The sequence below is a fragment of the Falco rusticolus genome, chromosome 5, assembly GCF_015220075.1.
Source record: "Falco rusticolus isolate bFalRus1 chromosome 5, bFalRus1.pri, whole genome shotgun sequence".
In the NCBI taxonomy this organism is placed as follows: Eukaryota; Metazoa; Chordata; class Aves; order Falconiformes; family Falconidae; genus Falco; species Falco rusticolus.
In genome coordinates this window covers 61,884,586-61,901,835 of record NC_051191.1, presented here as the reverse complement: position 1 = coordinate 61,901,835, position 17,250 = coordinate 61,884,586, and the positions used below count along the sequence as shown (strand labels likewise).

Genomic DNA, 17,250 nt, shown 5'->3' with positions numbered 1-17,250 from the left:
CTTCAAAACAGAAACTCAGATCATCTGTACCCTCTGTTTTCTGAAAGTCATATTTCTTCACTTGATTAGTTTTCATTTTTATAACCATGTTGCTACAAACTGAAGGCATCCAACAACTCTTCCGAGTGAACACCAAGGGAATTTAGTCTGTGCTGCAAAATTTCCTGTTCCAGTGCACAGTGCTCAATTAAGTTGTGCTGCAATGCAGCTGACTTCAGGGCACAGCCCCAGGGGGCTGTGATAGCCATTGGGACATCTGATTTTGGAAACAGCTTTACATAACAAGGCAACCTGGGTTGCTGGGGCTGGCTCTTTGGGGAAATGGGCAGACACTGCTTTAAAGGTCTATTCTGTTACCACAGTGGGACTAATTCTAGGTGGAGAAAGGCTGGAATGACGGAGGTTGGCAACAAAAGAGAAAAACAGGAAAGAACACAAAATTAAATTTGCTTAAATATGACATTCCCACACACCATCCCATGCCAAGATTGTTGGCTGGTGGTAGCGATCATGAGCATGACACCAGCCATCAATCTTCAACAATTGAAAGATGCTATAAAAACCTCTTTGAGCTTAATAAAAATGTGACTGCCTGGATGAGCTGGATGCAAGGTTTCTATGTGATTGTGGGTAACACCCCTCAAGCTTTCTATGGCACAGTAGATTTTATTTAAAATAAAATAATCACTTGAAAAGATGGGATGGCCTTGTGGTTCTGGCATGAGACACCTAGTGTATGGATTTAATTCCTGGCATTGATATAAATTTTATGTATAATGTTGGGAAAATCACTTAAGCTCTAGCTTTTTCAGTTCCACAGTTATAAAATGTGGTCATCATTCTTCCTTTTTCCCACCTTTAGGCTGTCTTTCCACTTCAATTGTAAACTTTTCTGATCAAAGACTCTCTTATTATGTGCACATGTAGCACCTTGCACAATCCTGCGACTCTGCTTTTAATTGGGACAATTTGACATATTTATGTTTGTATTATCATACAAATGTGTAATGATTGCTGCTTACTGCAATTTGTTAAAGTTACTGGGAGAAAGTGGAAACAGAGATATGTGAAATAAGAACTCTGCTTTCTTTCAAATTGGTCACATACTTCACATAAAGTCTGCAAACATACTTTGAATTGAATTAATTTTGTTTGTTTGGGTTTGGGTTTGGCATTTGGTGGTTTTTTGTTTGGGTTTTGGTTTGGGGTTTTCTTGTGCTGAAAATCTTCAGGAGAAGCAAAGCCCCAGTGAAGAAATGCTACACTCTGATATCATATGATATCAAAGGCCTTTTTACAGTGTAAATAATGTATCCTAGAAGGGCACTCCAAAATTCCCTTTGCCTTCAGTTTGAGAGAATGATGCCTATACATGTTAATAGCAATGAATACTTGCAGAATAAGCAAGGCTGGTCTGTCCTATTAGCCACATCCTGTGACTGAGCTCTCATCCTGCGAGTGGGCATTTTCTCCTGGTAACAGATTTGGAAAGGCGGTATTTCTGTCACCACCATAGCTATGGTTAATTAGAGGTCAGTTAGAAGCTACACTGTAAGCTCCAGGTGTTTTCTGGCTTCTGATATCTGGGTGGGTATGTCAGGCAAGGAGATGGTTCGGAAAATGCATTTTGCTCTAGGAATTGAATAGTTAAAACGAGCCCTGAGAATGGCTTTCTGCAAAACAAATGATCAAAAGGTGACACTTAACCAAGGAGTAAAATTTGAGATGGATAAATATGGTTTTAAAATGTACTAACTGTGTCACATTGCCAGTCTTTCCTGGTACTGCAGTGGAATGGCCCAGAGGTCGGATTGTATAAGTAACAAACTCACCACGTTGCAGTCTCCTGCGCAGTGTACTCAATGCAAGGCAAAGGGTCTCCTCTGTAATGGAGAGAGGAAATAATGTATATGTCTAAAGCAGGTTTCAAGTTCAGTTTCCAAGTATTATTTTCTTTGCCTGCACCATGAATATTTGCTGTAATGAAGACTGAAACAGCAAAATAGTACATAATTAACAACTTATTTGTCTTGGTAGGTCCTAATGGGTGCATTTTCTCCTCTGTTCCGGTGTGAGGAGGAAACAGAGGGATATGGTAAGAAAGGGAGCCATGTTCTGCTTTACAGAAGAAAGAAGAAGCCTTCAGGCTTACCCTTACCTCTGCTGAAGGCAATCTAGCAACCCAAACACAGTGTGCACCTGGAAAGTCCCTCCCTGGAGGATGTGATCAGCACAGTATCATCGCAGAGAAGCATTCATAAACTCATCAGCAGAAAACTACCCAGGCATACACTGCGTGGCCACCACCAACTTCTGTGATGGGTGCTCTTCTCTCCTCTTCCTCACTGCTGCTTCTTCAGTAGCTCTGAGTCAGTTCAATGTCTGCTTTTGTGCTTTGTGCTACACTAGCTGTGATAGATGGTGGTGGTAAGAAAACTATACTCAAATAGAAATCTCCCAAGACTTGGGAGATTTCACCAGTTCTTGGATACCAAGAGGCTGACAGTCCATAACCAGTTCTACCTATACATCTGATTGACTGTCAGACAGCGGTGTGATTCTGGTGAAGTTTTACATGTAAAAGAAGAACATTTTCAGTATCACTGACATGAGACCTAAGAGATTTTTAGGTTTTTAGGTAGCTAATGTACACAGCTAGAGAAATTTTGTCAAACAAATAACAAAAATAGTAAATTGCTTTTCTCTGTCAAAAATGTTCCTGAACATTGTTCCTTATAGTTCCTTGGAACAGATTAGCCCCAGCTCAGGAGCTAGTCCTAAAAGGCACTTCAGAATTGAAATAAAAGAGTTATACTGAGAAATCACCTCTGGGAGGTTTAGATTGGATATTAGGAAAAAAGGAACAAGGTTGGTCAAGCATTGGAACAGGCTGCCCAGGGAGGTGGTGGTTGTTAAAACACATGTAGATGTGATGCTTAGGGATATAGTTTAGTGGTAGACTTGGCAGTCCTGGGTTAACAGCTGGACTTGATGATCTTAAAGGTCTTTTCCAACCTAAATGTTTCTATGATTCTAAAATACAGTACTGAAAGAGATGTGAATGCAAACCTAAGATTTTTATCTTAAGGTGTATTTTCTGTGTTATGGGAGAAGTCAATTTCATATGGAATGAGAGCTTCTGTGGCTGAATTCTGTTTTCTAAAAGACATCCCCATTGATACATTGACAAAAGATTAAGTCCCTGGTGTTTCTTTCACATAAAGATGTCTGGAAGCACATGTGGACCGCTGGAGTCTCTCTTCAGCAGCCTTGTACTTACATTCTGTAATTAAAGGCAAGGTCAGCAAAGAACGCCCTCCGTTTCTTATACTCCAGGTCAGCATAACCCTGAGTTAGAAAATAATTCAAAAAAAGTTTAATGTTAAGAGGGATTTGTAGGCATATTTATTTCATTCAGAAATAATAATAAGCATTCAGAAAACATAGGCCTCAAATAGCTTTTCTCTGAAGCAATGAATCTTAACCCTTATGAACCAGGTAAGCCAAAGTCTGCAATTAGTTACATTCATGACATTTTGATGAAAAACTGGGGCCTGTGACCAGAAAGGAAAGTAACATGGCTTGGTAGGAAGGTTTTGGAGTTGTTCATAAACGCTACATCACAGACCATTACACTTACTGTCAAATCTAAATGCAAATCACATTAAAAATTGAATTGAAATAGGGGTTTCACTTCTACTGGGGATGAGCTGAATCTATGAATTATTTCTTTCCTGTGCTAAGCGAAGGTTTCAATATTAGGGCTCTGATGGACATGATGGTACCAAGCCTAGTACCATCTCACCAGAGAAATTATGCTGCAGCTGCACAATAGCCTGTGCTTTGGGCAAAGAAGGGGTCCTCAATGGCTAGAAATCATTAGAGCCACCACTGAATCTGCAGACAGTACAGGCTTTCAGCTCAGTGCCCCCTTACCCCTTTATTACCATGTTATGATGAAGACAGATGCAATGCTATCTGTTTAAAAGGGGCAGTTTACTTATTAACTCCTGGAGTTTTGTTTTTGCCCCCTCAGTGCTTACTAGAAGTTGAGCTTCAAGCCGGCTTCTCCAGCTATTAAATACGAATAGAGATGTGGAATCAAATTCCTTTGAATTTTACATCATTCATAATAGGAATAAAATCCAAAATTTGGCACTGTATTACTAATATAACTCATAAACAGTGTTGATCAGCATCACTGTACAAATATTTATTATTCTAAAATATTCAGAATTTACTGGAACCACTTTGCATACTATGAGCCAAATTTCTCCCTTAGGTTTATTCACATAATTTTCAGTGTAGCAATAATACCAGTAATACTGCAGTTAATGACTATTGTGTGCGTGAATCTGAAGAAAGAACTGGATCCTGAGAGCATGTTTATTTTTGTCATGTGTTAGGGATAATTACGTTCATTCAGATGTTACCCTTGCTTGTCAGTAGCTGTAACAAGTCCATGCAAAACATGTGGGAAAGCCATTGGGCCTTTCATTGATCTATCATTGATGCTGTGACCTGCCAGTTTTGTCCCTGCTGTTGCCAGTTCTGAGCAGCAGAAGCTTCCCTGGGGGACCACTACAGCCAGTGCCAGGCTGCCCCAGAGACTGGCATTGTAGTGTCATCAGTTTGCTTTTCTGGCCATTAAAGACATAGTAAAGAACAAAGTGAAGCTGTTGAGATGGACAGCCCAAACTGTCTATTTGGTAGTAAATGTATATGCAAAATCTTTGCTGAGCTACCTTTACATCAGCATATTTGGTACTTTCCTCCAACCTGCCCATTTTTAAGCCATGCTCAGCAGCACAGTAAATGAGCTCACGTTGTGCTCCCTCCTGCTGCAGACAAATGCTTTTCAGTGCCCGAGCTAACTTGTTTCAAGCTAGTTTAGGTATTTCTGAATTGCACTGCATTCTCCAGTTAGATTTATCCCCACTCAGCACTTTGGGAACTGTGCAACACCAGTACTTTCATCCTCTTCAGTGCTCACATCTTCTGTTTGGCCAAGTAGGAAGGAAACTTAGTTCAGGTCGAAGAATTCCCAATGTGCATTCATTTATCTCATGAGGAAGAGCCTCAGAGCTAGCTCAGGAAAATTATAAATACTTGGACTGTTTCTATCAGAAAGAGATGAGGAAGAATGAAAGATGTCCTGGTCAAAGAGGATATGAAGCTCTCCTAGAGCATTACAGTTTAATAAGCGATTCTCAAAAATAGAAGATGGGCTTGGAAAGTTTTTTTCATACCACACAGAACTGTACATAGCTAATAATGCTAACACTCCGTAGGTTAATAAAAAGGTCTAAATAGAGTTCATTTAGAGAAGGGAATGACAAAATCTTGTGGATTCTGTTGACACCCATCCAAATCTTCCTTGCATTTTTCAGTGCAAAGTCTATGCTTTTTTTTCCTTTTCATGCATCACTTGTATATGGTGTTTGGCAGAACATTTCACAACAATTCTGCAGCTTACCTTGTCAATCAGCAAATGGCCCTTTGGAGTCCCTTTTTTGTCTGTACCTAACTCATATCTCATCTAGACTAAAGTTGGAAAATTTTGATGAGAAACAAGTGTTCGTTTGTTCCCAGTACTTTGCCTTGCTATCATCATTATTAAAGCACATTTTTCCACTTCCTTCTCTTAGAGTTTCTGCTTATGGCAAGACTAAAAGCACACACACAAAACTGTTACGAGTAAAGCCCTTTCTGCAGCCCACTCCTAACCAAGACCTACTGCCTGAATCCAAGGGAAGGCCCATCACAAACATTCTAACAATATTTTGCAGAGTAGTATCAATAAATACTGCCAAAATCCTGGCTCCAAGGATCTTGTGAGAAGTCAGATGTTAAGCTAGGTTTATAACCTTTCCAACTTGCTTCGTATTTAAACTTTAGATGCTTACCTCAACTGAAATTGCTAGACCTTTTGAGCTTCTCTGGCCACATTCAAAACACAGTTCAGGTATTATATCCATTAATCAGTGCTGCCATGTATTTCTCTTATATTCTGTCTAGATGATTTTAGCAAGTTTAAGCACAATACTCCCCTCTGTGGGATCTGAGGATTTGGTATTTACTAGTGACTAGCTCTTTGCCACTTGTCCTCATTACCATCCTCTGTACATCAGTACTTGAATGAGACTGCTGGCATATGCAAAATTAAGAATGTAGGTATGGAATATCTGAAAGGTCAAAACATGGAAAACACAAACAGCAAGTCTGAGGAACTTGACTCTTACGTGGACCAGCTAGTAAAAGTGGGCATACTTCAAATATATCGCAGTGAAATAATAAAAGATTTTTTTTAACTAAACAATGACATGTAAACTTATGCTAAAGAATATGTTGCATAGAAATTACTTCACCATGTGTCTGATGTTAATCATAAGTAACTTGGTGAATCAGGGCCCATAAACTTTTTTCAGTATTAAGTTATGTGTTCTGCAGTCCCTAATTCCACTGAAGATCAGCCTTTATCTAGCCCTTTATTTTTTCAGTCTTTTCCTGAGTATTTCTTTCCTCCTGAAATTTTCCTTACAAAAATTTCTCTACAGAGGTTTTGTGTTTAAAAAAATCGAATAATGGTGACACGAAACTTACAGGGTGACCATGGTCCAAACTGGGATCATACTTAGTGATCAGATGGTGACACCTGTCCAGATCTTGGATTTTTCTGGGGAACCAGGGCACTGGAGAGAAAGCAGCAAGATTTAAACGAGAGAGGATCAAATCACTTTTAAAAGGCACAGAAAATAAAACCTGTGCTGAAGATTACAAGCTTTCTTTTCATCATTATCTAAGAATATTCATATCTACATGTCACCATACGTCAGTAGTTGACTTCATTTGCCAACCAAAGTGGCAGACTGGATGAAAAATAATCTGAAATTTATTTGCAATGATAATCTCTGAGTTTTAATTAGTAGAAACAATTTTTAAAGGCATAAACATTTCCTTTAGGCCAAATGAAATACTCTGTTTGACACAGCACAACAAATTTATTTCTGCATTTTGGATTTAAGAAAATATTTTAATCTTGTCTAAAAAAATAGTCAAGTTTTCATACCTTTAAGAGTGAAAACAACATTTTAAAAGAAAACATGAAATTTATAGAAACAAAACAGGCCAACAAGTATCCTGACTTCAAGTTTTTTCCTTGTGGTTCTTTTTTTTTTTTTTTTCAGCAAAACTATTCTAGCATTAGCTGAATTTCCAAAGTTTCCTTCCCCTGAAGTGAGGACCTTTTCCAGCGACTGAAATAATGTGTGCTTATTTTAAGTGCCAGCATTTATAACCAATGAATTAAAGAAATACTGGAAAAAGACAAAGTTGGTACTGCTTTTGAAGGTCAGACTGATGCTGTAATCAGATTTAGTGTCTTATAGCTCAGAAAAGGTCTGTTTGGGGTCACCTTAATCTCATACTTCACAAGAAACCAGGCATCTCTCTACTGAATGGCAAATTTAGCTTTAGCTCTATTACATTATATCCAGACACAGCCAGTTCACAAAGGTACAAAGCTACAAATACACACTGGTGTTGGGAAATCCCAGTTCTTTCATGCAGTTATTGCCAATTCTGTGATAAGAAGGAAGAAATACTAGTCTGGTAGATGTCTTATGTCCACCCAGAATTTTTTGCTGAGCCTTTTTCTTTGGCGGCATCAGTGGTTCTGGTTTATCAATATGGTGATAGGTGTTTTACATATATAAATATAAATATGGACCCTCAGCCTTCTCATCTACCAGGGGCACCGCTAGTATCTTCAGAATTGTATTAAAGGTGTCTAACAGCTTGTTATATTCACCCATCCCCTACCTGCCTGTAAACAGGAAAAATAGTGGCAAATTCACTTCCCATCCTGGTGACTGGTAGGGATGGTGGCTGAAATACAGCACAGGCTGTGGACTAGCCACTTGCATCACTTTGCCAAATGAAATACTGTTCCCAAAGTGCAACTTTTGAAGCTGCACAGCCTCTGAACAAGCTTTTCATGTGCCAGATGTCTGATGCTCTGTCACTCCAGATTTGGCAGTGGGTCTGTTCTCTACGAGAAGCTCATCCCTTAGTTCTCCCAGCCTGCCCACTACCTGCAGACTTTCTGCTGACCCTCTCTCCCTCTTGCACTCTGGAAGCTTCTTACAGCCTGTTGCATTTAGCTTTCAGTGAGGGAGCAATCTACCTCCAGAGAGTCCTACTGCACCCAGACGGCAGTACCCAGGGCACCATAAACAGACAGCTACTGCTTCTTTTAAGAAAACAAATGCAATACACTACAAGCAAATGAAACATTCAGACCCTCTGCTATATCATCACGTTCCCATCGAGTGTATGTGCTTGCCCTGGAGCAGCCAGTTCTCTGCACAGCTCTCAGCTCTAAGCACACAATCTTCCTGTCACTGAGGAGTTTCCAGTTTCTCCTCAGCATCTTGTTTTGCTGCTCTATCTTTCTTATCTCCCTTTTTGCTGGAATGCTTTTCTCACCTCAGTTCCACTGGCTATGGTGAAGTGCCTCTCTGTCCACACCAATGGAAATGGTCCCAATTCAGAGAAAACTGTCATGCAGTGAAGAAAACTAAATGCACGCTCACCTGCTTTTTAGACAAATTAAATCACTATTACAAAGCTAAAGCTAAAAAAGTTAATCCAAAAAGAAACAGAACTCTTACCTTTCTCTTCTCTGCTAGTTTTCACGTCCTCTGTCACTCTTTTTAAGGAAGTGATAAGGATACTAACATCAGCACTGTGAACTTCACATTCAATGAAAATGTCAAAATAATCAGTAGCATTCTTAGGTTTTTTGGCTCGTCTGGTTTCAAAGTGATGGATCTGAGTTTCAAACATCTGCAAGAGCCAGAGGTTCGTATGATAGAGCTTCTCCAAAAGCTGGAAATCCACATAAGTCTAGATACACTTCTACAATGTCTTTAAAAGGTAACTACAAGAGGTATTAACAAGAAGTGCATGTTAAGCAATGAAGCCTAATAATGCCCAGTTTATAAAGTGCTAAAAAAACACAGGCAGAGCTAAAGATTTAACACTGTAGAATTAGGTAGAGATAAATGGAGATGAAAGATGAGATACTGTTGACTGTAGTCTGTGCAGAAATAATAAATGAGTGGATGGCTAACTTAAAACCCTGGCAGAATGAAAGCAGATCTAGTGATATATAACACCACCATAATCACAAAATAATCGCAAACAATTAAAAATAAGTAATTAATAAAATACTTTTCTTCTGAGTTATTAATTTTCACAGGTGAGAGTAAGCACCTGGTAGGGATACTTCAAATGCCCAGAATATATAATGCCAGTATGGTTTACAGCTCTTGTATTCTCTGTATCCCCTGCCAAATATGCAGAGAAAATTCATTGGCTTCTAACATCCCCACAATCCGAGTGCTTGAAATGCCTGCCTCTTGTTTAGTTGTGGCTGGCCACCACACCTGCTAGAAAGAAATAATAGATTGGGCTCTAAACAGCCCTTACATTAAATGATGGTTCTTCTAAATGACTGTGCCCAGCTGCTCCCTCCCTCCAAAGCACTCTCCTCCACCTGGGAAGGCCAGCCAAGCTCTCTGAGCAGCTGTAGCAAAACAGGGACAATAAGAAATGGGGGAAGGCAGGTGGAGGCATATGTCAGGCAGGGAGCAGGAGAAGGGTGAGAGAGGGGGAGATGCACAGCGGGGAGCGGGAGAGGTGAAGGCAATAGGGACAGAAGAGAGGGCTGCATGGAGGAGGAGAATGGTGAGATCTGTACCTCAAAGACTTTGGCTGCCTTAGAGAGCTCAGTTTTGCTCACATTGCAGAGGGTGAGGGTCAGGATGAGAGTGGCTCTGCCATCCTCCCTGTTGGAGTCCGGGCTGTCTCGCTTGTTCAATGGCTCTGTGCCATGCATCTCCTTCTCTTCCTTTGGCCTGAGATCACCACCGAGTCAGTCTTCATTGGAAGACAGAGGAGTGGATTGCAGTTCCCAGATGCTGAGCAGAAACTGCTTGAGGATGTGAGTGCTTGTCCTGCAGCAATGGCCAGGGGATGTGGTAGGACTGGAGATGTGTCTGTGCGGGTAGTGAGATCAGAGCTGTGAGGCAGCAGCAGAGCAAGCTGGTTACTGCTGTGTTAGGTGTAGGGACATTTATGTTGGCCATGCCAGGCACATCAAGGGAAACAGCCTGCGTAGGATCTGCGCAAGAGCCCAAAAGAACCCTCCTCCTCTGGGTAACTTCAAAGCATGGCCCTCCTGCTCTGTTTGAAGGTGTCTGCAAGCTGTTCAACCCTGGAGACGGGCTCCTTTATGGAGCCTGATCTCCATTTACATCTTCCAGTCTGGACTGCCCTGTAGAGCATCTGAAATTCCCCTTCCTTCCCATCTCTTACCTCACTGTCCCCCTCTCTGCATTGACCATGCCCCCAGAGAACCAAAGGGGGTCTCCCTGCACACCCCAGTCCGATCCAAGCCGTGTCCCCTCTGCAGAGACACAACCATGGGAGTGTCAGAGAGACCTGAGCAGAGACAAAGTTCATTGCCTACTTCTAAGCTTTTCCTGACCACAGGATCTGCTCAGCCCTAGCCCTACAGGAGCCGAGTTTGCCTCCAGGCTAAGTTCCTCTGTTGGAACTTGGTTTTGTCATGATTTTATCTCCAGGAAGTAGGAGTGTCTCAAAAAGCCCAGGGTCACATCTCGCTCATAGGTGGCAGGGCAAGCTCAAGGGAGATTCAGCTCTGCTCCTGCCAGGGCATGGCATCCCTTGACGTCCACAAACATGTTTCTGGGTATGAGCACCCATATCTACATAGCCCAAGTTACAGTGTGTGGAGCCCCTGTGAAAGCCATCTCGCAGGTCCACAGAGAAGACCACCTCTCTGCCCTCCCTTCACAGATAGAGCTGTTTCTGATGTGCCTCTTAACTGGTCCTGGCTGGGTCACACACCCCAGTGCTATATTGCTCTTGCCTTCTTCCTGGCCAGGGAAGATAAAGATAATGTAACCAAATTTTGTTCCCCAGAGACCACAACAGCACTGTGGTTCCCCTGAGCCCAAGACAGAGCACTGAGGAGGTCTCGATTTGCCCATCTATTTCCTGGATGAGACAGACAAACCCAAGGTGAATTTTGGACCACGGTGCCCAGGAAGCCGGTCTTGGCATCCTGAGGAGCATGGGCCCATCCAGACCTCGAGCACCAAGGGTTTTGCAGGCCGCAGTGAGTGCCAGCCCCAGAGGAGCTGTTCCGCAGCTGGGCCCAGCCTGAGCCCAGGCCAAGGTGCCGCGGGGCCCGGCACCACCTGCGGGTGGGGCCGGGTGGGGCAGGGTGGGGCAGGGTGGGGTGGGACAGGGCAGGGTGGGGCAGGGTGGGGCGGGACAGGGCAGGGTGGGGCAGGGTGGGGCAGGACAGGGCAGGGCAGGCCCCTGTTCACAGCCTGAACGCAGCCTGGCTCTGGGCTGCTGCACCCTCCGCTCCGCGCGCTACCCCACGCCCCCCAGCCCTGGCCCGGCTGATGTCCCAGGGGGCTCCAGGAGGGCAGGGGTCCACTTCAGAGGTGGCTGAATTGCAGCTGCAAACTGAACGGGACAGGGGGATGAGAAGTGGGGTTTAAGGGGGAGCAAGGCTCTTCCCACTGTCACGTTCCCCCAGCAGTGGTGGCGGGGCTGGGCACAGGAGAACAAGCTGAGCTGAGCCTGGCTATCTGAGTCCAGATTGGGCCTTTACTGTGAAGGCTGGGTGCGTGCATCCCCACGTCCAGGCCACATGCATGGCACAAACAACAAATGGCACAAGTTCTTCTACTACAGCTACATGTGGGCATGTAGGTGAAAGCCCCAGGGCTCAAAATGCATGTTTAAGGCACTGGTCACAAATAATGGAAGAGCACGGACATCAGGCTCCTACAGCTGTTTTCATGCTTTAGTGTTAGAGTCCCATCTCTATATGTTCCTACAGCACCAATTGTTCTGTGTAGGAATGGAGGTTTCTTTTTAGACCCGGACTGGGCTCCTCAGCCAGTGTGATAGCTGAAGCAGCATAGGCAGAGCTTACAGTGCAGCTTTAAGCCCTGGCTCTCCAAGTGGTGAAATTTCCTTGCCTATCCAGTGGACACCGCAATACCACCTTGAATCCATGCTTGGGACAGGCCCAGGAAGGTCTCACCCATGATTTAAGTCAGCTCTGCTAAGACGTCCCAAAGTCCTGCTTTCAGCGCTTTTGGGGACATCTAGGAGTACAAAAGGAGAGGTCTCAGTCTGGGTGCTGCAATTCAAAGGGCTATGCAAGGACTGGAGCAGAGTGTGTCATCCTTTCCCATGGGGACAGGCAGCTTCTCCCTGCAGAATTTGAGGCTCTCCCACCCCAAGAGTAAGCTCACCCCCTCTTGTGGAGTCCCTGGGGTGGGTGATTTAGGCAGACATGGATGATCACCACAACCAACCTGGCCAATTTTTGACCTGTTACCATTGCAGATATCTCCACCCTGTGTGAGTACAGTACTATTCATTTGAGATGGATATGACATTAATATTTCTGTTTATTTAGGTTAATTTAAATGGTTTCAGTTGAACATCAAAAAAGTCTTCTCTGCCAACTGCTAGCATGGTTTGAAATAGCAAAGAAACAGGCTTTTAAAGAATGCACTCCTGTGGAGTCCTCCTGTGCTTCACTCCTCTTTCAATAATTTCTGCATCCTCTGGGGAATAAAGCGTCCCTTCTCCAAGGCTGATGTCAGTTCTAGGCATCTTAAGACACCCAGAGGAGACCACCTCCCTGTGTAACCTGTGCGGACAAGCCCTCCCTCCACACCATCACTGACCCTGGCCAAGGTCACTGAAAAGGAAAAGGATCTCATGAAAGAGCTTCTTTGATCACCTGAAACAGAGCTGGAGATGGGGACACTGATCATAGTGGGGTAGAAGAGAGGAAGGTTACTTAAAAGAGTAGCTTGGGATAGGTTAGTCAGAGTAACATACAAAGACATATAGAGTATGCAAAGGTAGAACAAGCAAGGCTTTGCTGATCGTTTCTAGGTAATTACACACATCAAGAATATGGGGATTTTTTTCATTACTTTGCCTGGATGAGTGATAGTCAACCAACTCGAGAGAGCCTTTTTTGATTTAGAACACATCTCAAATGGGCATTCCCTCTTACCTGGGGGAATTTAATTCTGACTGACTCGTGCAGTTACCTTACAAAGAGGAGTTGCACTGGCCAGATAGTGCAAAAAACATTTTTCTACACAACTTTCATTTTATTTAAGCATGGAAATAAGTCACCCATTAAGAAGTACTATTTAAAATTCAACTTATTTGTGCTATTTAATGTATATATGCACAAGCTAATTTGTTCTGCAAGAAAATCTACTTTTGATATGTTTTCTCTTCTTTTAAAATACTAAGAATTTAACTTTTTCTCATCTCTTGATGAAAAGCTTGCTGAACAGCTATGTTATGCTGCTTTGGCTGGAGATACTGCTTATTTAAACTTCCATTAAGGGACACAGAATCACACATGTGACATCAACACTAACCATTCCACTTGTACATAAAAGACAACTGTGAATCATGGGTTCTCAGTATCATTATAGATCTAGTGCTGCTGTCACTCATAACGAGCCAGAAACAAAGGAGCTTGGAAAGCTGTCTGAGGATTGGTTTGAAAGACTTCACGCTTGGGATGAATTTGTCTCTTTGTGGTACACAGTTACCTCATGTGTCCTATTATATTAAGAGAGAAAAATATGGGCTACTTTCACACTGAAAATACATGCCAAGCAGGATTGAAAGATACACACAGGCATTGTCATGAGAAAAAAAAAGGAAGAAAAAAGATACAGAAATCAAAAAAGCTTACTTCAAAGCACCAAAATGATACCATTTTGCATAAGTATATGTCTATTGAGAAGGGTTCCGGCTGGTATCCTTAGACTAATGTTATGGGCCATATAAATATAATGGAAACAGCTGTACTTTCTATCTTCCTAAAGGATGATGCTTACACTAAAGCTCCATTGATTTTCAAACTATAAATACAAGAGTAGTACAATATCAGGCGTGAGACCCATGGACTTTCAAATCCTTCTCCACCTTTGGATCTTCTAACAGAAATGTGACTCCTGAATCATGTTAGTATCATGATACAGAATTGTTTCAAGGTGGAAATAGTGTTCTGATTTGCTTTGCTCCATTCTGCTCTAATGGACAAGTGCTGATCTCCTTCCTCCTTCAACTAGTGAGCTACAGGGAGGCATTACACAATGTGGACCAGTCCAAGAGGGCATTTAACTACTTTGAGTGGAAGTTATTGGATAAAACACAGAAATAGCTTCTTGAACAGCAAAGCTCTTCTACATGGCTAAGCCGTTGGGTTAAGTTGGAATCACCCTTGTTTCCATTTGCTCCCTCAGTCAAGCTATAGTCCAGAAAGAATAAAACTGCTTTCATTGAAAAATTAAGATTAAAGCTCAAGTGGGAGAAGGAAGAAGACTCCAAAAAGTGTCAGGAGCTGTCTTGAAAGATATCATGTTTGGATTTGAATGCACTCAGACTGGGACACAGCTAACCCAGGTCTCCCATAGCTTTCATGCGGGCTCTAGACACAGATAGACACAGCGAGTTAGGAGTTGGAAGGCTTTGATCTCTTCAGCTGCCTTGTAAGAAGCACTTCTCCATTTCCAAGGTGTTGGTACCCACCTTCTGGATTGTGAGTCCAGAAAGTTTGGAGATACTTTGTAGCAGTGCTGAATAAAGCACTCTCAGAGAAGGATACAGGCAACACAAGGTAGCTTTCACACATCAACCTTCCACAGTAAGTAGCTGAGTACGTCTTAAGAGAGGTCTCCGCCTTCTGTGAGCTGACTGATCGTGAATCAGCTCTGAACCCGTGAGGTTACACAATATTACAGCCAGCACGGCTCTGAGACTGGACTAATAAGGCCTTGATGCCTTTTTAATGCACCTGCATGGTTCCTTGCTTGCACAAATTACTGACAAACTGACCTCACATACAACTGCAAAAAGCCACACAGACTTGCCTTTAAGTAACTCTCCGTTGAAGGGGCTTTTTTGCGGGTACTGTATTAGACACAGACTCCATGCTCTGGGTAAGCAGCCTCAGTGCCTTGCTTAGGGACTCCACTCTGCAGACCAATGACACATCACAGCATAAAGCATTCTTGGTTTGCACAAACCTTTTTGGGATTGGTACTTGTGCCAAGTACAGTATATTTCTATATGGCAATAACTCTGTTAATAAGGCTGCAGCACACTTTCTGTCTTTTCTGCTAGCATGTGTGCTTTAGATCAATGGTGACATCACATTTTTAGGAAAAAAATGTATTGCAGGATAGAAGTGATTGTGTATAAAATAGAGGTACAGAGGTCCAAGGAGTATACGTAGACCCCCTGAAAGGTGTAGAGTTTGGGATTCCATGGGAACCTTGCACAAATATGAGGGACTGAGGGGAGAATGACTGTGAGAGAAAGCAAAGTAGATGAGTCTTCATAATCATGCCATCCTGTCCCTGGGCCCAGAGTAGTAATGCAACCTCACAGCTGCTGCAGACTATAGCTCTGCATGGTGAAGATCTCCCCCTTCTGCTAACCTTTGGCACAAGAGATATGGAGGCTTTCCCCAGATTCCTAGAAATAAGGTCATTTTTATGTATTAGTGAGAAAAAATGGATTAGTGTCTGAAGGCCAAAATAGTCAAGGGTCACCTGAAGGCATGTATTTCTCTGCTAATCTACAGTAATTAAGATATATAACATAAGCATTTATGCAGTACACAGGAAGATGAAAGACTGAGGCTAGATGAAAACACATTTGCACATGGCAGCTTCTAATCAGCAGCCAGTGATTAGCAAGCTACAGCAAATCCTCATTTTATCTTCTGGAGGGCATTGCAAAGGATCCCCATCTCACCTGCAAAGGAAATAATCAGAGCAGTTAATTCTACAGCCAGCCCATTTCTAACACTCTAGTATATATTACCCCTTATATCCATCCCCTGAAAGAATAAGGTCAGCAAAGAAGTGCTGGGCTGGACACATTTATTAGGGTCCTATTGGAGTAATATCTGCAGAGTCAGCTCTTTACCTTCATCACCCATACACAAGGATGGCTCACAGGATTGGGGGTGCTGGCTCTCAGCAGGCTAGCAAATGTTAGGGGGAAAATGTATCAGGGAAAAGACCAGAATGGCAAAAGGAAATTTTATTAAAACCAAACTTTTCCTTTTCTTCCTTACTGAGAACAGCTACAGCCACACATCAGAATCCATCCCAAGGCCTTCTGGCCATTCCTAGCACCTCCACTAAAACTGGATATTTCAGGTGCAACAAATTACAGTCAAATTTTGAAGCTTGGCTAGAATTAGGAAGAAGTTTTTGCACCAGAAAGGACGTGTGTGCTGCTTTAACTTGGTCAGGCTCAGAGTATTAATGCAACCAGACAAAATCTGCTTTGTGATTGCTATTTCTGATCCAAGTTTTGAGGAATTCAAGGTAACAAATCTGTAGTTCCTTACTGTTGATAGTGTCAGCTAAGTTCTTCAGCTGCTTTGCATTGTCCAAGACTTCAATCCTCTGGGTGTAGGGATTGTACCGAACAGAGAAAGGACGAGGGATTGTTTGAGCAAATTTCCTGAGGCAAAAATACAAAAAGCACATACAAACTCAGAAAGCTCCTTTTTTCAGTAACTCACTATTTTCTTGGTGTGTGCATTTGTTGATGAGGGGAATAAGAAAATCTGTGAGAGGAAACAACTGAAATTCCTGCTCAGTGATCTGAGACCTACAGCATTCAGTAATGTTCTTGAATCTGCATTTGTCCTTAACAACTTTGTTTTTTTTACCTAACAGGAATAATTATGCTATTGGCATGGCAACATTCTTCCTGGTACAGGACAACTATGTAGTTATTTGGATTTGCCAAACTTGAAAACCTCATTGTCCTTTCAGTAATGCAAAATATAGAAATACTGATCCAAGTCTGCAATTTCTGGGAAAATAAGGTCAAGTACCTATGTCATCCTGGCATACCAAGGAGCAAGAAGAGTGTTAATTTCTGACATTGTTGGTAGTAGCTTCCACATCATTGCAAAGACAGGACATAGTCAATGGAGTAAAGCAGTATTCTTGCCACTCCTTATTTGCAGCCTTCCCTGCTACAAAATAGTTAATTCCATGGCAGAAGCATTCATACTTCGTTATCTTGGGAAAACATTAATTTGCATAACCAGAGAACTGTGGAAAGGAG

The 17,250-nt window shown here is 42.4% G+C and overlaps 2 protein-coding genes across 10 annotated transcripts in view; both read right to left on the bottom strand.

The window, feature by feature from the left end:
- The window catches only part of LOC119148294 (tyrosine 3-monooxygenase-like), a 52,566-nt gene extending 41,277 nt beyond the window's left edge, over window positions 1-11,289 (bottom strand). For 5 of the 7 annotated variants that reach the window (XR_005104355.1, XR_005104357.1, XR_005104356.1 and 2 more), the window contains exons 1-5: window positions 9,764-11,289; window positions 8,673-8,847; window positions 6,604-6,692; window positions 3,281-3,348; window positions 1,833-1,883 (exon numbers count right to left, since the gene is read on the bottom strand). Coding sequence is in view for 3 of the 7 variants with exons in the window: in XM_037388269.1 (XP_037244166.1) it covers window positions 1,833-1,883; window positions 3,281-3,348; window positions 6,604-6,692; window positions 8,673-8,847; window positions 9,764-9,901 (521 nt within the window). In the remaining 4 variants the exon portion in view is untranslated. The remainder of the gene's footprint in view (window positions 1-1,832; window positions 1,884-3,280; window positions 3,349-6,603; window positions 6,693-8,672; window positions 8,848-9,763) is intronic. The other 2 variants (XM_037388270.1, XM_037388271.1) reach the window with 2 other exon arrangements.
- A 1,217-nt stretch (window positions 11,290-12,506) lies between these two features.
- PAH (phenylalanine hydroxylase) overlaps window positions 12,507-17,250 on the bottom strand; it is a 42,835-nt gene continuing 38,091 nt past the window's right edge. For all 3 annotated transcript variants that reach the window (XM_037389032.1, XM_037389031.1, XM_037389033.1), the window contains 2 exons: window positions 16,520-16,635; window positions 12,507-15,915 (listed from right to left, as the gene is read on the bottom strand). In XM_037389032.1, coding sequence (XP_037244929.1) covers window positions 15,872-15,915; window positions 16,520-16,635 — 160 coding nt within the window. In that variant the 3' untranslated portion in view covers window positions 12,507-15,871. The remainder of the gene's footprint in view (window positions 15,916-16,519; window positions 16,636-17,250) is intronic.